The sequence below is a fragment of the Kryptolebias marmoratus genome, linkage group LG13 (assembly GCF_001649575.2).
Source record: "Kryptolebias marmoratus isolate JLee-2015 linkage group LG13, ASM164957v2, whole genome shotgun sequence".
Taxonomy (NCBI): Eukaryota; Metazoa; Chordata; class Actinopteri; order Cyprinodontiformes; family Rivulidae; genus Kryptolebias; species Kryptolebias marmoratus.
The window spans coordinates 2,993,782-3,017,171 of record NC_051442.1 but is presented as its reverse complement, the minus strand read 5'-3'; the positions used below and the strand labels follow the sequence as shown (position 1 = coordinate 3,017,171).

The following is a 23,390-nucleotide window of genomic DNA, read 5'->3' as shown; positions in this document are numbered from 1 at the left end:
CAGCCGCTTGGATCCAGGATCTCCTTCTTTCAGTCCTAATCCAAACCTCAGGACCACAGGTGAGGGTTGGAACGTAGATGGAGCAGGAAATCCAGAGTTTTGTCTTTTGACTCAACTCTTTCTTCACTACGACCAATCGAAGCAACGCCCCCATTACTGGAAACAAGACTCCCAGATACCTGAACTTATTTGTGAATTTATTATTACAAATAACTTATTAGCTATTTGTAATTTTAAACCACAACAATGATGATTTTTTGGACTGTTGTACTGAAAATAAATAAAGTCCAGATATGACCATTTTTGTCAACTGCTGTACATTTACTTGCTATAATGGACGGTTGAAAATTAAACAATCTTCATCTGTAAAATTTAATACCATCTAATATCCTTTTTAAAGGTGTATGCATACATAATTTCCACAGAACAAAGAAAATAGTGTCTATACCAGCACAGGATATTGCATAAACGTCCAGGTAGCTCCTATTGGCAGTTGCTTATTTCAGTTTGATGTTTCACTACTTTTTAGGGATTTGAAAATGTGTTTTATGTACAGCTGCAAATATGTCATAAAGTAATTTTTGAACAGCGTGGGCTTTTTAGATTAATTTAAAGCAAGTAAATGAAACATATTTCTGTGCCTGAAGGAGCAGACTTGATTTTGAATGTAAAAATGTCAAAAGTGTCTGCTTTTATTTTGAACGACGGCACCGGAAACAGAGAAACTTGTGTTATTCGGACGCAAACAGGAAGTGCGTTTGTTGTTTTCAAAATAAAAAAATAATACATTAAAGGCGCGAAGTAATAAAAATCGCTTCCAAAGGTTTATTATTAACTTTAAAACATCGCAGCTGAGCTTAAATATTTTGTAGGTTTTATGCTGTTTTATAGGGTTTCGTCATAGTTCGTAACGAATGCCCCCTCAATGCGAACGCCTGTTTTATTTTGAAACTACAACCGGAAAGCGCTTTCCCCTCTCGCGCTAGCTTAACAGGGGTTGTGATGTTAGCCTGTTTTCTTGGACACTCCTAGCTCTTTTTCCATCTTTCTGGTAATACCCCGTAAGCCCTCCTTTGGAAACCATGGCCGAGGAGGCCTCGGGATCCCCTCCGTCGTCCCGACATGACGGTAAATGTCCCGCTTTTGACGCCTTTCGGGGCGGGAGAGCCTGAAGGTTGGCAGCCCTGATGGCAGCGGCCTCTGCATCCTTGACAACATTAGCCAGTTAGCATCATCAGGGCGACGTGTCACTGCTGTCACTGGCTCTTATTGAACATTTATTATCACGCACTGTGTGCGTTTAAGAATATTACTTAAACCAGGCTGGAGTTGCCGAGGCTGTGAGCTGCTGAGCAGCAGTCTTGTCATATTTAACAACAAAACAAAGCCTTGTTTTAGCTGGTAGCTTGAGCTAGATGACTAGTTTAATCCAAAGGTGGGTTTGGTCCTGGATTGACAGCCTATAAAGCGGGTTTTATGGATCATTTCAGCCCTGTTTTATTTGTTATGTCCTACCTTGGAGGCTCGACCCAACACATTTATTTACCTTGTGTTTGTTTTGCAGGGAAATCATGCATTAATCAAGCTTCAGATTCTTTAAGACATTTATTTAGGTAACTTCAAAGCTCCTGTTGAAACCAGTTAATCTCTCAAGATATTCATTATACAACATTTAAACTTCCAGAGTTTGGACATCAGGGACCAACTTCTTCATGTCTTATTGGCTGAGAAGTTTTGTTTTGTAAAATGTCCTGTAAGTTTTCACACCTTTGCATTAAAAGCACAGATTTTCCTGTCCAATTTAGCAGCTCCCTTGACAACATTTTACTGCAAATCCTCCAAAACCCACCTCCTCAAATTAACGCCACTTTGCATTTTCATGCAGTTTTCCAAACTTGCAGCCGCAGCTGTTGCTGTGTGCAGTTTAGCATCTAAATCTGTGATTTTTATCATCTCCAAAACACATCAGTAAGCAGCTGTTAGATATTAGTTACCTCCTGATAAACGCTTCCATAAAATCGTAGAAGGGTACAGAAACCGGGGTAAACATGTATAGTTTCTGTTAGTTTTCTTTATCTGTTTTTATTCAGGTTAATACAAAATCAGCTGACGGTGTGATGTTTGTGACAGAAAGGACTGCTAACGTAATACTTTTGAAGTTGTGAGTTTATTTTAGGGAGTTTAATATCTCAGTTTATTTTTTTTAAACTCCCTAACACATATATATATGACAAATAAACTGCAGCTCTTTCAGCATATGACACTATTAGGCTCCTATGAACAACAAAATGTCGAGTTTTTAACTAAAGATGTCGTTTTTCTGCAGTGTTTTGTTGTTTTTAAGAACTCGTGTTTCACAGATTAAACAGGGTAAATGATCTCTGACACCACAGTAATAAACGTAGGTTAAAATTACAGCATATGTTTGATCTAATTTGTGCAAAGTCATGAAAACCGGTCAAATGGATTCTTAAAGAAGAAACAAAACCTGGACATTTTATTTTCTCACAACGATAGTTAATGTGTCCTTAAATTCAAGTTTGTGAGCAGCTGTCAGCGACCAGAAGCGGCCGAAGTGACTGAAAACAGGTCAACAACGGCGTTTGGGTGTTATTATTCACGCTCATATATGTTGAGTGAAGCACACAAAGATAAAAGTGCTTTGTTTACATTGAGTGCATACCCGCGTTTCAGGATTGCAGATCAATTTAAATGGAAAAACTACTCTTTCAAACTGCAGATAAACCTTTTGTGTTTGACTTCAAGCACCTTTTTAAATTCGCTTGAAAGTGTTTTTTTTAAAGACTAAAAGTTCTCGTTTTTCATCCTGTGCTTCAGCTGATTGGTTTTAGACGTTAATGTGTTTCTGAGCGGCTGGAAAGTCAAGTTATACGAAGTTTTATCAGCGTTTACATCTTGACAAATCGGTGTCGGTCGACCTTCGGGTCATTCAGGGCTTTACTTGTTTACAAAGTTTTTATTTATATGATGTTAGTGTTTTTTTTAGTATGATTTAATTAAACCTTTCAGAACAGCCAGCTTGTGTTTGTAGCTATAAAAATAAGGTTCAGTTCACTTGTGAGACGTTGGGAAGGAGCGTCAACGTGAATCCAGAGAAGGAATTTCTGCCGAGTTTGGCTCAGCTGTCACATGACGGTGACCGAGCCGTGCTGCTGCTCGTTGCTTGTGAATGTTTCCGTTTGTCCGTCTGGGTTTTTTGCAGGACGTCGCCGTCTGTCTGCTTTTAAATAACAGATGAACTGAATCAGGTTCGAGCTGCTGTCTGACCCTACAGGTATATTAGAGAGCCACCAATGCTTTATTTTAAACTTTAAACAATACAGGGAACAAATAAAATTAGGGATTTGTTTTGTCTGATTTAAGTAACCATGAACAGTAAGTTGTTTTGAATTCTTATTACAATTTTTTTCTGCTTTTTTGAAATAACTGTTGTGGTTTAAAGTTTTGTAAAGCTCTTTTTTTGTTGGATTATAGCAACCAGTAATAAAAACCTTCATTATATACAGCCCTAATGAAATATATATGCTGCTTTTTAGGTTGTTTATTAGTCTACATAAATAAAAATGTATTTTTAAGCTTAATAAGAAAGCCAAACTGTCACCCTAACAATGTTTAGATGTTGAATATTTTCAGTTTTCTACCTTAACAGGAACGAAATGGCAGAAAAAAAGATAATTTATGTTTGTTTTCTGAGTAATTGGTTTTATATTAGGGATTATTTATCAGTGTCCTTTCTTTAATTCACAGTCTTGCTAATTTTACCTGATTACTGAGCTTAATAAGGTGATTAAATACATTGAATTTGCGGGCTGTGTTGCTGATTTGTTACGTCTTTAATTACATGCAATCAACAGCTGATTACCAGCCCCTCTGTTCATTTTTAAATTTTTATTTCTGTTTTGTTTTTCTTCGTCGTCTAAGAGTTGCTCCAGCAGCGAGTGGCAGCTCTGGAGCAGGAGAGGACCGAGTTCATCAAACTCAAGCAGCAGCTGGAGGCCGAGTTCAACCAGAAACGAGCCAAATTCAAAGAGCTGTACCTGTCCAAGGAAGGCAAGTCTTTTTTTTTTGTAATTATCTTTTTATTGAGAAAGACAAATTCCAATCACATTTGTTAGTTACAACTTCCTCCATTTCAGATCCTCCTTATTGCCTTTCTAATATTTTTACATGTTACACATTTAAACAATAACAGGAATTAACAAAATTGAACAAAAAACAAAAAAGGAAAAACAAATAAAATAGAATGGGGACTGCACCACTTTGTTGAATTACAATTAAAGCTAAAAGAACATAAAGGGGATCGACACGATTCGCAAGTACAATCATATAAACTCGGATCTTACTGGTTTCACATACTCAGTCCATTTGGACCAGATCTTGTAAAATTTCTCTCTTTCCACACGGAGGGAAAAGGTGATCTTTTCCATAACATAAATCTGATAAACAATTTCAATCCATTCATCCACTGTGGGCGGGTCTGACTTCAGCCATTTCCTGGTGATGGCTTTCTTACTGGCTGCCAGCAAAATAGCCAACAGTTTCTTGTCCTTATTGGTCCATGTGTTCAACTGTAGGTTGCCCAGGTACAGTGTTTCACATTTGAATTGGAGGTTCACATTGAAGACATTCCCAATATGTTTGTGGATCTCTTCCCAATATGGTCTCAATACCTGGCAGTCCCAAAAAACATGGAGGTGGTCGGCTCCGTTGAACCCACACAGTCTCCAGCAGGCATCCCCGTTGGTTGTAAATCGTCTCTGAACAGGTGTAACAAAAAATCGCGTGACGTTTTTCCAGCAAAACTCCCGCCAAGTGTTTGATCCGGTCGAGACCCACGGCAGCTGACATATTTCTTCCCAACCTTCTTGTGAGATTATTACATTCATTTCTTTTTCCCATTTTTTCTTTATATATTCCGTATTCTCCTGCTTACAAAGTTGTGTAGCCTGATATAATTTGGAAATAATTTTGCAATCTGATCTTGGCTTAATTAGTGATAGAAATGCCTCCATGAAACTTGAACCACTTCTCCCCAAAAGATCTTTCAAATTTTTATTAAAATAATGCCTCACCTGCAGGTACCTAAAAAAATCCTCTTTTTCCAGTCCGTGATCTTTCTGTAAGGCCTCAAAACTCTTAAATATTCCTTTGTGGACAAATGAATAATAATTAGTCAAGCCTTTTGAGACCCATGTCTTAAATCTGTTGTCAATTTTATTTGGAGTAAAATCTGAATCATAGGCACACCACCTCAGAAATTTAGATACTTCTCCTATTCTGCAAATTTTAGCTATTTCCTGCCAGGGTTTGAGGAAGCTCCCTGATATGGAGTCTTCAGGGATCTGTAGTTCTTCCTGTAACTTATGATCGCTCAGTAGGGCTGCTATTGGGATTCCTCTTATTGCTGTTCCTTCTATTTCCTTCCATGCTGCCGTGTAAGATGGTGAACACAAGCAGACTAAAGGCCTCAGTTGGGCTGCATGGTAATAATCCTGTAAACAGGGAAGACCCATTCCACCCTTCTCTTTTTTTAGGAAGGCAAGTCTTAAAACTTTGTCAGCCAGCATCTTGGCTTTGATAAATCATTCACAAAAGGGCACAGAGTAGCTAGAAATTCTAGTTTTCTGGTTCTGCTGAAGTCTTAAAAACTCGTAAAGTTCACATAAACAAGCGGCTCCTCCTTCCACGCTGCGACGTTTGACCCTTTGCACTCGTCTTCTGTCCACCCTGATGTCTTTTCTTACACTTCTGCTCTCTGATCCGTCTCCTTCCCCCCCCTTCAGAGGAGCTGAAGAGGCAGAAATTGGCGCTGGAGAACTCCCATACCGAGCTGAGCTCGGTTGAGGCCCAGCTGGCTCAGGCCCGGGCCGAGATCGAGACCATCAAAGCCGTGGCGACTGTGTCGGAAAACACCAAGCAGGAGGCGATCGACCAGGTCCGCAGCCAGTGGCAGGAGGAAGTGGCTTCTCTGCAGGCCATCATGAAAGGTGATCAGAGCTGCTGCCGCCGCAGTGGAGCTCCAGAATATGTCTGTTTGTCTCACTGAATCATTACTGGTTGTAAAATAATAATAACTGCACAGATTTCTTTCCTGAGCTGCTCTACAGTCTGCCCTTTGGAGCAAAAAACTGCCAAAACAAGCGTCAGAAACGTGTTCCAGTTCTGAATCACAGTTATAGTCCTAACCACAGTCGTCTGCTTGTAGTTTTACTGGTTCCTGTTGTCGGAGTGTGACGTTTTCAGGCTACGCTGTTTGTGTGACGTGTGTGTCGACGGCGTAGGTGGCTGGAAAAAACACGTCAGTTACTTCGAACCGTCGGCTCCTCTTTTCGGGTTTAAATCTTTGCCCGACTTCTTGTTTTGTTCCTAAATTTCTGCTCACCGAAGATCAGAAGAAAATGGGTTTGCCTTAAAGTGTCCAAATGAACTCACGGCAAAGGTGTTTCAGTTTGTTTGATTTAAACGTGAAGCTGATTTCTTTTACTTCGCATTTAACACTTCAAACCTTACGCCTGATCTCACGCGATATTTCAAGATGTCACGCTCAGAGCATGAGCTGCGACTCTCAGCTACTACCATGACAAACTTCAGCTCGATGTACGTAGATTTTACCGAGTCACGGCCATTTATGTGCTCTTAAAAGTTTATCAGTTGTAGATTTTCATCCAGTGAGAGTTTCATTAACAAGGCAAAAACTGTCACAACTTTAGTGGGATTAAAACCTAGCTGACCCTGGAGTTTAGCAGTGAGAATTTTTTATTATATAAAAGTTAAATTTTGCTGTTACATCCCATAAACAGTAAGTTAGGTTTTATATGATTATGTTGCACAATCTGACTTTATTGGAGCGAACGCACGGCGGAGCGTCTTTAACCTTTCAGTTATTGCACAGTTGGCAGTTCGGGGTTGATTTTTTGTGTCAGCGCGGCTTCGTTGTGCGTCTCCCTCACAGACACGGTGTGCGAATATGAGGTCCAGTTCCACCAGCGCCTGGAGCAGGAGCGAGCCCAGTGGAACCAGTACCGAGAGGCCATGGAGCGGGAGCTGGGAGACCTGAGGCGGCGCCTCACTGAGGGTCAGGAGGAGGAGAACCTGGAGGACGAGATGAAGAAAGTACGAGACTTTTTAAATTCTTAGCTCCTGTTTTACTCCGAGACGGAGAACTGAGTTACGACTTTCTTGTTTTTTTCTTCTAAGTTTAGAAAAGAAAAACAAGACGAAGTCCAGAGATAAGAACATAAATTACTGAATGATCGAGCCGAACGGTCGACCGGTTTGAATGTTTCAGAAAACATTCGCAGCTGAAGTCTGAGGCTCTCAGCTGCTGGCAGCTGCTGCTACGTTTAACCAGAGAAATTACGTTTTCTGTGAAAATACGGAGAACGCCGAACGACTGCTGAAGAATCTGAAACTGGGTCGTTAACGCTAAAAGGAGCAGGACATTAGCTAAAAGCTAAAAGATACAGAACAGTATTTTTGGAGCAAAACACTAGCTAAGAGCTACAAGTAACAAAATGCTAGCTAACAGCAGGAAACACCAGCTAAAAGTTAAAAGTAGGTGAAGGTAAATGTTGTTAAAAGCTTAAGGTAGCACCAGACTAGCTAGAAGCTGAAAGTAGTGGATTGTAGCTAAAAGCTAAACATGGCAGAATGGTAGCAAAGAACTAAAAGTAGCAAAAGTTCGAGCTAAAAGCCAGAAGTAGCAGAACTGTAGCTGTGAGCTAAAAGAAGCAAAAAGCTAGCTGAAAGCTAAATTTGGCAGAATGGTTGCTAAAAGCTAAGTTTAGCAGTACTGTAGCTTAAAGCTAAAATATGCAGAACAGTATTTTTGGAGCAAAATGCTAGCTAACAGTAGGTAAACACCAGCTAAAAGTTAAAAGTAGCTACAGGTAAATGCTGCCAAAAACCTTGCAAAAAGCTAAAAGTAGCACAAGGCTAGCTACAAGCTGAAATTAGCGGAATATAGCTAAAAGCTAAACATGGAAGAATGGTAGGGAAGTACTAAAAGTAGCAAAAGTTCTAGCTGAAAGCTAAGTTTAGCAGAATGTTTGCTAACAGTAACAGAACTGTAGCTAATAGCTAACAGTAGCATAATAGAGCCGGTTTGTTCCGAGGAGAACAATGTTTCTGAAGGAATCAAGATCTTTATGTTTCTTCGAGCAAAATATTTGAAAATAAAGTGAATATTTTAAAAAAGTATAAAAGTGACAAAAACCAAAAGTCAGATCATCGATTCCCAGAATGAGCTGAACAATTCGATACAAGATAAAGTCTGCAGAAAACACACGGAAAGATTTGCAGAATAGGGAGATTCTTATCGGATTGTTGTTTTCCACCCACACCACCTTCACTCATCCTGTTACCCTGAGCTGTGGAGGACGGAGAAGACGGACCCCAACGAGCTCCAAACTCCAGATAATTTGATTTAATTTAACCTGATACGACAACCATCAAGGTTTTATTTTTATTTTTAGAAATATTAATGCGAACTCTGAAGTGTCGTCTGTTCCAGGCAGGAAAAGTGGAAATATGTGAATAAATTTCACTCAACTCTTCGACACAGACTCAGATTTAGGATTTGATCTGACATTTTGCACATCAGCATCCGTTTGTGGGCAGTTTGGATTCCTCTTTTAAAGGATTAAAGATGTTTTATAGAGCATTGTGTAACTTCAAACGAGTCTTTCTGAAGTGACTCGAGTCTGTGCTGAAAATGCAAACAAAAGGCCCGAGGTTAGTGACTCGCTGGGTTCGATTCGTCATCGCGCCGGGTGACCGTGTTCCCGGAGAAACGAGCGATCTCTGCAGCTGCCGTCTGCTTCGGCGTCTCACGGCGTGACGTTCTCCTCAGGCTCAGGAGGACGCGGAGAAGCTCCGCTCGGTGGTCATGCCCATGGAGCAGGAGATCACCGCCCTGAAGGCGAAGCTGAGCACCGCCGAGGAGAGGGTGAAGGAGCTGGAGGCCTCGAAGGTTAGTCGTCAAACTCGTTCTCCGCAGCCTCTCTTTCTCTTTCTGACAAATCAAACCGATTGATTAGACAACAAGAAGACTGTTCCTACACTTTCATCAAAGCTGATAGTTATAGATTTAATTTCTTTCAGTGGTAATAATAATGTGAAATTGGTGATTTTATTATTAAAACTAGAAGCAGACGTCTGCTGACAGTCTGCAGCGTTTCAGTGGCTTCAGCTCAAATCCTTGTTTTTCTGTTTAGAGTTTTTTGGACATAAAATATTTTCCTTATGCTTTGTTTTTTTTTTTAACCATTAAAACGTTCAGCTAGATTAGGAATGAAATGCTATGAGCTTTTATTTTTGTAGCTTTTATAGTTTTCAAAATATTTGGGTTTATTTTAAACAGAATTCCTCGTCGAAATACTTGAGTTCCTTCGGTGCTGTTTGAAATCTTTCGCTCTGTTTCTGACTTTTTATGCTACATTTAACACTGCTCCGTTTTAGCTTTCAGCTACAGTTGAGGTAATTTTAGCTGAAGGCTTTTTGTCTGCTGAGGAGCGGTCGGACGGCGGTTATCGCCTCGGTTTTGTAATCCCGAGGCTGCGGGTTCGAGGCCCAGGTTGCGTTAGGAACAGCATCCGGCGAGTTCGCCCGCTGTGGCGACCCCTTCAGCCGGGAGCAGCCGAAGGAAGAAAGCTGCTACCCTTAGCTTTTAGCCACTGTTTTGCCTCTTTTAGCTTTTAGCTCTGGCTCTGCCGGCTTTAGTTCTGCTCTTTCAGCCGTCATTCAGGTCTCAGCTCTAGTTTAGTTGATCTGATCGTGTCGTGGTGGATTTGCGTTCTTCGGAGGTTATTCACACAAACGGTGGCTTTAAATGTATTGATTGCTGTCACCTGGCTCTAAAACGTGTCTCATTTAGAAATAAAACGTCGTGAAACGGTGAAGAATGTTTTTCCTTTAGGTCTTTATGGTCTCATTAGCTCAATTTGCTTCCTCTGATTGGTGCGCGGACAGTCATTTTACACCTAATTCTAATATTCAGTAGATATAAGGCTTCAATTATCTAAATATTTGTCCAATAAGGTTTCCGTCTCACTCCACTGCTCCACTCTTTTGTCCAGATGTGGTCACTTCTGGCGGCTGAATAACCCGGAGCTTGCTTTTGTTTTGTTTTGTCAGGTGAAGGAGCTGAATCACGTCCTGGAGGCTGAGAAGTCGTGTCGTACGGACCTGGAGATGTACGTGGCTGTGCTGAACACCCAGAAGTCCGTCCTGCAGGAAGACGCTGAGAAACTACGGAAAGAGCTTCATGATGGTAACCTCTAAAGCTTCCTGTGTGAACTACGGCAGGAAGTTCACGTTTAAAATGAAAACTAACCTTTAGGATAAGTCTTTCTGAGGTGTAGTGGTCCTGTTTGATTTGCGTCATGTGAACACATAAACCTTAGTGTTTTTGCACCATTTCATCCTGACAGAACTCGCCTCCTTACAATAAACACCCACTTTCAGCACATCTTTATTAAGATGCCTTGCTCCGAGTCTATTTTTGAGTCCTGGCTGCTTCCGGAGGGTCAGCCAGTCCAGAACTGTATTGTTGCAGATAAAGAGAAAACAGACTTTTGGGACGAGAGAAAAACACGTTCTGGGAGATAAGGAAGTTATTCATTGTTTGGATAAGCGCAAACACTGGCGTGGCGCAGAGGAATGTAACTTGGGCACGACTTATTGATTGAATATTTTCTGTGCAGCTCATGCAAACACTATTACTGGAATCCTGTTGAATCCAGATTAAAGTCCTTCCACGCCTCTCTGACGCTTTTCAGTCTGCCACAAGTTGGAGCTGGAGCGGCAGCAGCACAACCAGCTGAAACAGACGTGGCAGCGAGCCAACGACCAGTTCCTGGAGTCCCAGCGCCTCCTCATGAGGGACATGCAGAGGATAGAGAGCGTCCTGTCCTCCGAGCAGCTCCGCCAGGTGGAGGAGATGAAGAAGAAAGACCAGGTAACGGCAGCTCGGCACGATTACAGACAGGATGTGGGTCTACGTCCTCCGGACAACGTGCTTTCAGGTTTCAAATCCGACAGGTTCCACAGGCGATTTATTAATTTCTGTTCCCAAAGAGAGGTTGGAGGAAATAAACCGAGCTGCTGGAAGGCTGGTGGTTTGACTCGTTCTCAGCCTCCAACTCTTAAAAACACGAGGCCGGTCGTCTCTGGGGGCAGCGATGAAACGGGGTGGAACGTTTCCAGGAAGCCGAGGCTCCTGGTCGAGGCGGAGCGAGCGCCTGATGGCTGTAATCTGAGAGGAGGCGAATTAAAAACCGAACGATTCGCTGCTGATATCCTGACTCCACGGGGCACCTTCAGAAGTTTTCCACAGTTTGATTCTCTGAAAACGGCACCAAAGTCAAAGTTAAAGCCCTGAAATAAAATGTTTTGTGGTTCTAGTCGGAGCCGTGTCGTAAACTGAACTGCCAAAATATAGTTTTATTTTTGTTAATTATGTATTTGATACAGAAAAGAATCAGGTTTGCAGTTGTAAAAGGCACTGTTTCGTTTTGATGTTTTAAATTTTGCTCTTGCAAGACAAAAAACATTCACTTCATTGTGGATTTAATTTAATTTATACCCTGATTTAGTCCAGAGGTGCAAATGAATGATTAAATCTGACGTATTTACACGATACTGAAGCGTTTCTGTGGGTTAATGTGCACCGTCCCTTTAAATTATTCATCAATACATTATTACTAAAATAAAGTGGAATACCTTCACCTGCCACACTTTTATTTGCTAATAAATCATGTGTTGCTAAACTACACATTTCTTTAATTAGTTTTAACAAAGAAAAGAGCATTTATAACGTTTATAAAAGTGTGTGGATTTTTAAAAAGTGTTGCTTCAACATTAACAGTTACTTATTTATGTAAAAATGAATTAAAAGAAATACCTGGATTGTAAGAAACTGTTTAATCTTTTAGAAATTCCCACCTTCTGTTAGATTAAACCACAGATTAATGTCGTTATAAAAGCAGATTTTGTGTCTCACTCCCAGTTTTATCTAATAATCGCTCCACTGAGGGTAAATCTGAGTTACTGGATGGAATAAAAAATGCAACAAGTTCTGACAGAAGTTTTCTTTCCTGCGTTGAAGGAGGAGGACGAGAAGGAGCGTCTGAGCCAGGTGAAGGACCTGCAGGAGGACGACGGCGGAGACAACACCGAGCCTCTGGAGGACTTCCTCCGGCTGAGCATCGAGGAGGTTCGTGTTTCCTGTAATCCGACGCTTCGTCTCCGTGTTACGTCATATTTTATTCCCCGGGGAGTAACGCGAGCCTGACCTTCACGCTCGTCCTTGTGTGACGTGTTTCCCGCAGCTCGAAACTGGAAAAAAAAACATATTTTTGTGGCTCAAATCCTCACAGATGTTCTGTTTCCGTCGCTCGGGAGTCCTGGATTTTCTACAAATGTGCTTTGTGTTGAAAAGCTGACTGGAGAAGAAAATCAATTATTTTATTTTTCTGTATTTAACCTAAATAAATGATGCAGATTTTGTTATCAAGCCGTCACATTTTAACATGTAGGATGAGTGACATCGATCCTCTTGGAGCAAATATAAGACCTGCAATCCGGCATTCACATGATATTATTTGTCACTTCCTGCTGATGGAAATCAACATTTTTGCAGACTCTAAAATACACCCTCTATAAGAGAATAGGCGCTTTAAGACCACAGGAACCTTTTCTTGGTTCTTATTTGAATTTCCAGCAGTGCTTTCAGGTCATGAGAACCATTTTTAATTCTTTAGGATGACTTGAACCTTTTCTTTAGTTTTTTTTATCGTGGTGCTGTTTGTTCATATAATCATTTCTGGTAGTCCTTTAGGACCACAGGAGCCTTTTCTTTGTTCCTCTAACCCAGTGGTGGCCAATCCTGGTCCTGGAGGGCCACCATCCTGCAGGTTTTCCTTGTTTCTCTGCTCCAACACACCTGATTTGAATCAATGGCTGATTAACAGGCTTCTGCAGAACAAGAAGAGGTGGTTTAACCTCTGAATCAGGTGTGTTGGAGCAGAGAAACAAGGAAAACATGCAGGATGATGGCCCTTGAGGACCAGGATTGGACACCCCTGCTCTAACCCTTTCTAGTAATGCTTTTGGATCATGGGAGCCTTTTTTCAATTTTAGTTCTTGCAGTGATTTCTGCTTTTGCTGTTTGAGTCTTTTTCTTAGTTCTTGTAACCGTTTCCTGTAGTTCCTATTCATTTATTTTTGCATGTATGCAACACAAACTGTTTTTTATTTACCTCCCTACCTTGTTCTTTTGCCTCTGTGTTATAGACTCACATTTGTTACACTTTCCTCGGAGCTCTTAGCAGTTATTCTTTTTTTCTCTTCCAGCCTCACACCAACCACAGCGCCCACGGTTCAATGCACTCGTTAGACGCTGACGTCGTGGCCGGGGGCCCCACGGACACCTACAAGGACAACCTGCGGAGGGTCCAGTCCACGGACAGCCTCGGCTCGTCGCTGTCTTCCCAGCAGGGCCTCGGCGGTCACAACCACAAGGCCAAGTCGGCCAGCAACCTGGACGAGTCGGACTTTGGGCCCCTGGTCGGGGCCGACTGCGGGGCGACGGACACTAGTTTTGGTGAGACTTCGTCCATCAGCTCCATCAAGCTGACGGCGAGTCACTTCCTGCTGACTAAAGACCAGGAGAAGGCGATCAAAGCCATGACGCCGGAGCAGGAGGAGACGGCGTCGCTGCTGTCCAGCATCTCTCACGCTCCGGACAGCGCTTACTTACCGCCTGCAGGCTACCGGCTCGTCAGCGACACCGAGTGGAACCTGCTGCAGCAAGAGGTGCACCAGAACCTTTCTCTTCACTAAACATTTAATCCAATACAAAATCACCTAATTATCTGTTTGCATTTATAAATATTTATTTTAGGAAGAAAAGAGGAATAATTTCATTAACTTAGGCAGTTCTGTAGGAGCACCTTTGTAATCTAAGTTATCTCTCATCTGCTATCAGTTTTAAAAGGCTGTCGTAAGTTACACTGTTTTTTTTTATAATACAGGAAGTTGATTAAACAAAGTAAGTACCTATTATTTATGCTTTGATGTCATTAAGATGATTCAGTAAAGGCGAAAGGTGAAATATATTTGTCTGTTTTATGCCACATAAATAATGAAAACAGGGCGGTTCCCAGAATGGAGCCTTGAGGAACTCCAAACGTGAACCGTGCTGAAGGTGCTGAGAAACGATTGTGAACTGGTGCCGTGTGGTTGTGCTTCTCGGTGCGTTACCAGGTGAAAAATGCGGGCAGGAAGCTTGGCCGGCGCTGCGACATGTGCTCGAACTACGAGAAGCAGCTGCAGGCCATTCAGGGACAGGAGGCCGAGACGCGAGACCAGGTGTGTGTCGCTGCATTTACAGCAGCAGCAGCAACAAGGCACTGTGTGTGTGTGATCAGCCGTTTGACAGGAGGCAAATGTCTGCCGTTGTCCTCCCCCAGGTGAAGAAGCTGCAGGTCATGCTGCGTCAGGCCAACGATCAGCTGGAGAGGACGATGACGGAGAAACAGAATCTGGAAGAATCGGTGAAAGCAGGGAACGAGGAAACCGCCGCTAAGGTCTGTGCCGTTCAAACTTTTAAAGAGCTGAAAATGAAACGACTACACTGATGTCTAGTTCAGGGCTGAGGCCGTCATCCAAACTACTTTTAGTGGGAAAAAACTGATGCTTTTAGAAACGCTTCCAAAGCAGAGATTTATTTAAAACTCCTGTTTCTGGTGGATCCATGTGGAGCGTCCGTCTCACTTCATCTCGATCCCGTCGTTGTCAAACTTTAATCAAATTCTGCAACGGTTTATAACAATAGAGGAACTTAAAAACAGCATCAAAACAGCAAAACAAGCTGCAGTTGTTCTGGGCCGATCTTTAGCTGAGAATGTTCTTCTTGTGTTTTTATTTGTCGTTCATGTAGACGTTCTCACCATCTAGTGGCCCAATGTTTGCATTTCATTGTATTTATTTTGTTTAAATAAGAAAAAACATCTAAAGTTACTAACAGTTTGGATTGAAGACCTCATGCTGTACTTTTTTAACATTTAAAATGCTGATTTTTAATTAGCAGCGAACTTAAAGTCTGTCATTTTCGGCTTAAATGTTTCTGCAACCAGGTTACTTTAACACATTTTTATTCTGCGTTCAGTTTCTCCACAAAGTGATTGTTTTATTTTCTGGAATGAACGTGTTTTGGTGGCGCGAGGAACCTGTTGAAGCTGTGATTAAAACCACTTGTTGGACCGAATGGGCTCATCTCCATGTTGGCTGAGATCATTTCTGCTCGGTGGGCGGATTCCGGCGTTACCAGAGTTGCTTTTTCATAATTTCCTTGGTTATCAGCGCGATCTGCACGGCACAGAAAGATGCAACAGTTTTGTTTTTTTCTGCTCAGACTCATCAGGACTGATGTTTGACTCGTCTCTTCACATTCAGGCTGAATAATTCATGCTTGTTTGTGATTTGGAGGTGTGTTTTACCTTGAATTGTTCCGTATTCAGAGTTAAAAGCTTAGATTTCCAGGCTAACACGGGGCCTTGAAGCCTGGTTCCTCTTTTGTCTGACGGTGCCGTGACTCAGTGAGAGCGAGGAAGCATCTGTCAGCCTCACTTTTGAATTTATTAACTTCCTGTTTGTTGAGGACACGAGCTCTGCCTGCAGGTGCGTTACCTAAAGGCCACAGAAACACTGGGCTCATTGTTAATTATTCTGATTTCCTAACTGTGTTGTTGTCAGAGCAATTAGCCGAGTGGACCTGCTGTAAACTCATGCTGTCGTTGCTTTCACTGATTGGTGTTCACGTCACATTAATCTGAGACTAAAATTCACTCTGATGATTGGAGCCAGCAGTTATCACTTCGTCGTTTGATCAGAAGCTGCAAGAAGCAGCGTTTTAATGCGTTTGTAATTAATTTATGTGTTAAATGCTCACATTTGCTCAGTGACGCTGGAACATTTTTAACAAAAATGAACTGTTTCTTTTATTTTTAACTGCTGAAAAGCAGAACAAAGATTGTTTTATATAAAAATATTTGCAGATAGGGGATGTCCAGCCTCTCCAGCGTCACCGTCGGGGTTTCGCTGCCCGTCGGATCTGCTGGTGGTATATCGAACGATGTAACTTGGCGTAAACGTCGTGTCGCAGCGAGAAAGTCCGTCAGTCAGGAACTTCCGTCCCCGTCGGTCGACTCTCCGCATGCAGCAAACTGCAGGTTACCGTGGCAACAGCAGCACGACTTATATTCTCTAGCTGGTCAGTGAAGGAAAAGAAAAAATGGAGCCTGAAGCATCGTATTTCTCTGTTTACATCAGCGGTGCTCGACGGCTGGATGGGGGGGGGGATCTGCTGTTTGAAAATCAGAGAAAACATCTGAATCGGGTGTGTCAAAGAATCTATATTATCAGGTGTTTCTCTGCTGTGACACACCTGGTTTGGATGCATGAATGTGATGAGTGATGAGGACTAATGGTGGCATAGCTGAATTAAATCGAATGTTGCTGTGATTAATTGAAAGACTCCCGTGCTTATTGTCGTTAAGTCCTGGACTCTCTGTGGACGACTCTGCACTGTGCTAAATAAAATCTGATCAGCGATGCAGAGACCTTGAAAGCTTTTCCGTGGCGTCCAGGAGCGGCAGATTATTTGGTTCCTGAGCTCTTCGTTCAGGTGCTTTCAGGACTGTGTTTGAGGAGTCTGAACTTAATTAAGGTCCGACTGACATAATTTGCAGTTTTGAAGGAGCTTTTGTAAACAGTGACAGAGTCAGAGTTTTCACAGTGTTGAAGAGAGGTGCTTTAAAATGGGATGAGGGGAGCCGGTGGCGTCGCTCTTCATCGTTAATTGCCCCTAAAACCACCGACGAGCCCACAGACAGTTTGCGATAATGGCTTTTCCCGATCCAGCCTCGTTCCGGTGGGTCGGGCCTCCGGCAAAACAAAAAGCCAAACCTTTCTGTCATAACGTTTTATTGCAAACCTGTGTTTCATTTTTTTTTTGTCTTCATTAAAACAGTTTCAGGAATCAGGAAGCTGCAGATGTTTCTGCCATGATATACTTTTGTGTCAGAGTTTTAGCTCGTTCACGCGGCCACATTAACCAAATAGCGTAAGAGAGCCTTTTGTCACTTCCTAAATCAGAGGTTAATTTTAGTCAGAAGCTGTTCACACCTGGCTCAAACCGGAGGCTTTCTCTTCAGCCGGCCTCGCTGTGTGAATACTTTTTGTCTAACTGTTGTTTCTCTCCCTGCGTGTCGAAGGTGTCGGGCCTCATGCAGAGAGTCCAGGAATCAGAAACGCTGCTCAGCACACTACAGCAGGCCTTCGGCGAGGCTAAAAGGAACACGCAGGAGCAGATGGTGAGCAGACGCGTCCGGATCGGTTTGTTTGTTGCTTTTTTTTAATAAATATATCCTCACAAACAAAGCGTCAGGGCTGCAGCCTGTTCAGAAAGCAACGTCGGTTTCTTCTTTTAAAAAAAACAAAACGTGGCAGCTTGTGGGCTGCAGCCTGCCTGCTGGTGTTCTCCCATCACTGCCCCTCACAAACCAGAAACATAAGCTGACAAGATGGCGCTCGTGGCTTCCTGGGTGTTATATTCACTGTAACGCCTTTACTTATAGAGACGTAAAGCGCTTTAAAACATCAGAAACTAAATGGAGTGTGCTGGAAGGATTGTGCTCTGGTTGACTGAAGACATTGTTTATAAAATACGTTTGAATGTCAGTAAAAAGACAGACGGAGTCATGATACAGTTTAAAAACAAGGCTTGAAATCCATAAAACCATCTGATCTCAGAAATGATTGATATCAGATTAAAAGGCAGACTGAAAATATGAGTACAAATATGGAAAACACTACAAATCAGAGGTAGGTAGGTAGGTACATTTATTTATATAGCACTTTTCAGCACGAGGCGACTCAAAGTGCTTTACAACACAAGAACAAAATTACAGAGTTACAGAACATGACAAGATAACTAAGCTAAAACATGACAAAGGTACAGGACATCTAAACTACTAAAACATGATATTACTACCAGAGGTAAAACAACAGGATTAAATGCGTTAATAAAGTCTAACAATCGTACAATTAGGTTTCCTGTTTGAAAGCATTCAGAAACTCAGAGAAGTTAAAGTTTTATCTTTTTATTTTCCACTTTTGTCTTAATCGGTACAGATTTATCAGGTTTGCTGTGTTATTTCTTTTTTAAATCCAAGAAATAAAGTGAATAAGAGTCACTTTTTTTTTTTAGAAAAACCAACAAGCTAATAAAACAAATAAATAAATAAGTAAATAAATGCAGGCAGCTCCTCTGTTTCTAGTTCACGTCACCTAAAATACTCCGTTTGGTCCTCAGCGGCTCGAGGTTCTGACCCGATACTCGGTGCTTTTTATGACTCATCTCATCTCAGTCGTTTCCCTTTCCCTAAAACATCCTAAAAGTAAATTTAAGAAAAAGAAATGAGCTCTCTTACCATTTTTAAAGCTCGTTATCCCCCCAAAAAAAGACAATATTATACGAAACACTTGTTTTCGTACTAAATATTCTGCTGCGTTGATTTGTTTAAGATGCTGGATGCTTTATTTAAGATGTTTTAATCTCACACTGTGTGGAAAGTTATTAAAAACGCCGGCTCTGCCTGGCTTCTGTTCAAACGGTGTTCAGGGAACGACGGCGCGGTGAGTTGAGGTGATCTGCTTGTGTTCAGGCGGTGCTGGTGAAGTCCAGAGAGCAGGTGGCAGACGAGCTCAGTCGACTGCAGAGAGACAACGAGAGCCTGCAGGGGAAACACCGGCTGCACGTGGAGCTTCAGCAGCAAGAGGACTTCCAGATGCCCAACGCTGTGCAGGTGGCTTCAATCGCATCGACCGTACGGCCGATCCAATCTGTGTTTTTTTTTTTTTTTTTTTTTTTTTTTTTGGTCGCTGGTTTGTGAAGCTCGGTGTGACGGTTCCGCAGGAGCTGCAGGGCCTGGTGCTGCAGCTGCGCGACGACACGGTGGCGCTGCGGACGTCGGCGGATCACGTGGAGGAGAAGCTGAAGGCCGAGATCCTGTTCCTGAAGGAGCAGATCCAGGCGGAGCAGTGCCTGAAGGAGAACCTGGAGGACACGCTGCAGCTGGAGATCGAGGGCTGTAAGGAGGAAATCGGTGAGCGCCGAGGAAAAACATCTTCAAGATTTATTTTCTAATGGCTTTTTTTTTTTTTAAATTTCTTCTCTTTTTCTGCCTGTTTTATCTCTACTGATCACTGTCTTACAGACATCCTGGAAGGTATGAAAACCTGCCTGCGTGTGGTAATTAATAGCGCTGCTGTTAGACTAACGACTGCAGAGAGAATAAAATAAAATAACATAGAGCTTGGTTTTCCCCTCACACGTTCTTTAAAGCCATAACTGCTGTCAAAATACGCACTTTTTCAATGTTTTGGACTTGAATTATCAACTTCTACATCATTAAATTATTAAATTCTCCTGTTAGAGTTCAGAATATCTCAGCTTTAACGCTCTCCTGTCTCCTCTCGTCCTCAAAGCTTTTAGTCGCCGCTTCCTTTCAGTAGAAGAAGAACTTCACCTTTTCTCCTCCCACCTGGCGTCTCCGAATCCATCGTTCTCCCTCCGACTCTGTTTTACATCCAGCGATTATTTCACCGACTCGATATTCGTCCAATGAACTCGGATGTAAACAAACGATGCGTAATTGTTGTCAACAAAACCCGACTGCTGATTTTGCTCATTTATTAACAAATTATTTGGTGGATTTTTGGTAGCAAATGAGTATTTAGTGGTTATTTATTATCACAGATGATACACATGCAAAAAATGTGTGTTTTTTGACAGCTGTTATGTAGCTGTTAGAAAGTTCTTATTCTTCGATTTACTTCATGTTTTTGTTTGTCCTGCTGACGAGTAACAGAGCAGCTGAGGATGGGGTTTGATGGCCTTTCAGGGTATCTGAACGAATCTAAATATTGTATATATTATTATAATATCCTTTATTTTACCAGGAGAAAACTCACTGAGATTAAAAATCTCATTTAGGAGAGTCATAAATCAGACTTTACAACAATAAGACACCTTTATACTTCTCCTTTGTTCTGTAATTAAAGCATAACTCGGGAGTTTTTACTCCCTATAATTTGTTAATTACAGCCAAAGCATTTAAAGGTGTAACAAGTAGCAGGACTTTTTCTGTGCTGCTCAAATAAGCTTTAAAACAAGCACAGTTGGCTGTTTTTTACGCATCATTTCGGTCCAAATCTGTGCTCCAACCTTTCAGTCAACATCATACAAATCACACGTGGTATTCTGCGATTATTAACTAATTAATTAACATCATTTTTTGGTCTAAGACGCAGATATTTAGGTGATATGTAGATGCTGTGAATCTTTGCGGTCATGACAGACTGTAAATTAATCTGTATTTAGGTGGGAAAAGTAAGAAATTCAATAAATTTGATCTGTTTTAGCTGCTGAAGTTACCTTTTTCTGGAAACAATGAGGAAAATTCTGACTTTTTAAAGGTTTTCTATGAAATGATATACAGCTGATGACTGTGGCATCAGTTCTCTTGTCTTTTAAAGGGACTAAATATTCGGACTGTTGTCGTTTCGGTCCGTTTAGATCTCTTTCTGGGCCGAGCACGCGGCGTCTCTCAGCAGAGCAGCTTCGTCTCTCTGTTCGAGACTGACGCTCCCGAATGATTGTCCCAGAGAGAGCAACAAAGTTTTTAGGCTCCGGATGAGTCGAGTGATCCTCTAACCTCATCTCCGTTCTCCACAGCGTCCTTCTCCAGTCTGAAGACGGAGCTAGAGAGAATAAAAGCAGAAAAGGAGCAGGTATTTTTTCGCTTTTATCGTCTCAGAAAGGAGGAGAAAACTGGCTTCTGTTCTTATAAACATGCTTAAAACCAGTTGTGCCGTTTTTATTTATTTATGTTGTGCTTCTGAAGTGCTCCGAATGCTTTGAACAAGTCAGAAGAAGCCGAGTTGATCTCTGCCTGCTGGCCTGCTCTTCAGCTATAAACTGACTATCATCGTTAATGTGTGTGTGTGTGTGTGTGTGTGTGTGTGTGTGTGTGTGTGTGTAGCTGCAGAGCAGTTTAGCTGAGAAGACGGAGACTCTGGCGAGCATCCAGAGCCTGAAGACGAGCCTAGAGCAGCAGCTTAAAGAGGTCACCAGTGCGAAGGTCAGTGTCAGGGTTTGGACACGCAGGTAAAAACAAAAAAAATATAAAAACCTGAGATTATTATATCATTTACAGCATCTAATCCACCTGTTATAGTTCGACTAACTCACAAACTAAATGTGTCACGACAGCTGCTGTGAAGCAAAGACCGTTCTGCATCACGAGTCGAGCTGATTATTTGATGAGAAAGTGACGGACACCACTGATTTAGCTGTTTTGTGTTTTGTCCGCCGCAGGGCGCGCTGGAAAGCCAGGTCCTCGATGAGAAGGACAAAGCCCAGCGGCTGCAGACGGAGCTGGACGTCAGCGAGCACGTTCAGAAGGACTTCGTCAAACTCTCTCAGACTCTTCAGGTCAGCGGGAATTACGGTGTTACGTTTTTTTTTTTTACCGCCCGCCTCTGAAAGGTGATGTTTAGCTCCCGTCTGTGTTTGCTTGTGTGGTTCTGGTTCTGTTCCCTGGTATACACACCAGTAGTCCTTTTGGGGACCAAAGCCCGGTTCTAATGTGGTGGAACGTCATTTTTAGGTTAGGTTTAGGGTCAAGGGTTAGAGTGGAAGACAATACAGGGTCCTAATACGGATAAAAATGACTGTTTGTTAGCAAAATATCTCATGAACCACTGGGTGGATTTTAGTGAAACTACCAGGAAGCAATCATTTAATGTGCGTCTACAACTGATTCCCTTTTGGAACCAACCCAATTCAAGATGGCCGCCTCAGCTAACACATAATTGTCCATAACGCAGTCAGTTTCGCAGTTATTGAGGTCAGATTTGGTGTGGTAGTAGCCGAGAGTCAACGCCAACACGTGCCCTGAGCACCACACGTATAAACTGTTTGTGTCTGTCTGTCAGCAAAATATCCTGTGAACCACTGGACAGATTTTTAATGACGCTACCAGGAAGTAATCACTGCATGTACGTCCTAAAGTCCTTAGCATTTGGAGTCGGCCCAGTTCAAGATGGCCGCCACATCATCGACTTTATTTATATAGCGCTTTAATTTAACACCAGCCACGGCTGAAACAAAGTGCTGAACATCAGTAATGAATAAAATAAGCATAAAAATAAAAAAACGACGCAGTTAAACAGATAAAATCAAGTCTCTGTTGGGTTAAAGTCCAGAGAGTAAAAATAAGTTTTCAAACGGCTTTGAGGAGATACTGAGCTGAAGCTGGGTGTGGAGTCAGCTGAGAGTCATCCCAAACGCACAGCCCGAGCACCAGCAGGGCAGATGTGTGACCGCGCGCGCGCGCGCGCGTGTGTGTGTGTTTCCGCTCCCAGGTACAGCTGGAGCGAATACGACAGGCGGAGTCACTGGACCGGATCAAAGCGATCCTCAACGACACCAACCTGACTGACATCAACCAGCTTCCAGACACATGATGACCTCTGACCTATGAAGCCTGCCTCCACCCCTCCATCCACCCACGCCTCTCTTTTCTCTCTCCTGACCCGGTGACCTTATTATCTGACCCCCCCCCAGGACCACTGTGGAAGAAGGAAACAGACGGACCCGGCACGAGTTGTGTACATTTCAAGTCTCTAAACACATCCTGAATAGAATAATGAAGAAGAACACTAAAAAAAAAAAAAAAAAAAAAAAAATGTAAATAACCAAAATGTCTGACTGTGGATTGAGGGGGTGGAGGCCCCGCCCCCTCCGCGGTGGTTTTCCTGTGTCTTGTTTCTACTGTAGATACGACCGTCTGTATTAGCTCTACCAAAAATGTTTTTGTCATCTGAAGCACTTTTTCAAATTTTCTCCCCGCCGCCACCACGCTCAAAGCGGCGGATAATCGCTCCGGTCCACCCGCTGGCTCGCCTTTTTCCTTTCCCCGCGACAAAAAAACCACACGATGAAGGACGGAAAAATACTTGCACATTATTTAACACAACGCAAGCAATACCTTCCATTTCTGAAACATCCTAAACTGCTTTCTGCTCGTTTTGTTGCTCTAACAGAAGCCCAACCCTCCACTTTTTAAGGCTGTGAAAACATTTATTTTTTTATTTTTCCTGACTGTCGAAGAATAATCAGAGATGCTAGTTCATGTTTATTTTTCGGGTGAGTTTGAACAAATTAAAATTGGCCTTGAACTGAGGATCTTAATGTCTTTCTGAAGATCTTAAATCTTAGTGGGCAGCTTTTAAAACCCAAA

General features: G+C 42.3%; 1 protein-coding gene across 2 annotated transcripts; it reads left to right on the top strand.

Moving 5' to 3' along the window:
* Positions 1-973: 973 nt before the first annotated feature.
* rabep1 (rabaptin, RAB GTPase binding effector protein 1) lies at positions 974-22,852 on the top strand. Of its 2 annotated transcripts, XM_017429190.3 has the most exons (19): positions 974-1,128; positions 3,943-4,071; positions 5,805-6,008; positions 6,974-7,134; positions 8,873-8,992; positions 10,156-10,291; positions 10,800-10,978; positions 12,128-12,235; positions 13,375-13,836; positions 14,287-14,391; positions 14,493-14,609; positions 17,298-17,396; positions 18,750-18,890; positions 19,001-19,190; positions 19,302-19,313; positions 20,822-20,877; positions 21,129-21,227; positions 21,464-21,580; positions 22,513-22,852. In XM_017429190.3, the coding sequence occupies exons 1-19, from the start codon at positions 1,083-1,085 to the stop codon at positions 22,612-22,614; spliced, it is 2,583 nt and encodes an 860-aa protein (XP_017284679.1). In that variant the 5' UTR covers positions 974-1,082; the 3' UTR covers positions 22,615-22,852. The 2 variants fall into 2 exon arrangements, with proteins under 2 accessions (XP_017284679.1, XP_017284680.1); XM_017429191.3 differs by lacking the exon at positions 19,302-19,313.
* Positions 22,853-23,390: the final 538 nt, after the last annotated feature.

What these genes read in the sequence shown, in the direction of transcription:
- rabep1 (XM_017429190.3), top strand. Translation starts at nt 1,083, where the DNA reads ATGGCCGAGGAGGCCTCGGGATCCCCTCCGTCGTCCCGACATGACG. An exon ending in AGGAGCTGGAGGCCTCGAAG is followed by an intron (nt 8,993 to 10,155) that starts GTTAGTCGTCAA and finishes TTGTTTTGTCAG; the next exon opens with GTGAAGGAGCTGAATCACGT. An exon ending in GGAACACGCAGGAGCAGATG is followed by an intron (nt 17,397 to 18,749) that starts GTGAGCAGACGC and finishes GCTTGTGTTCAG; the next exon opens with GCGGTGCTGGTGAAGTCCAG.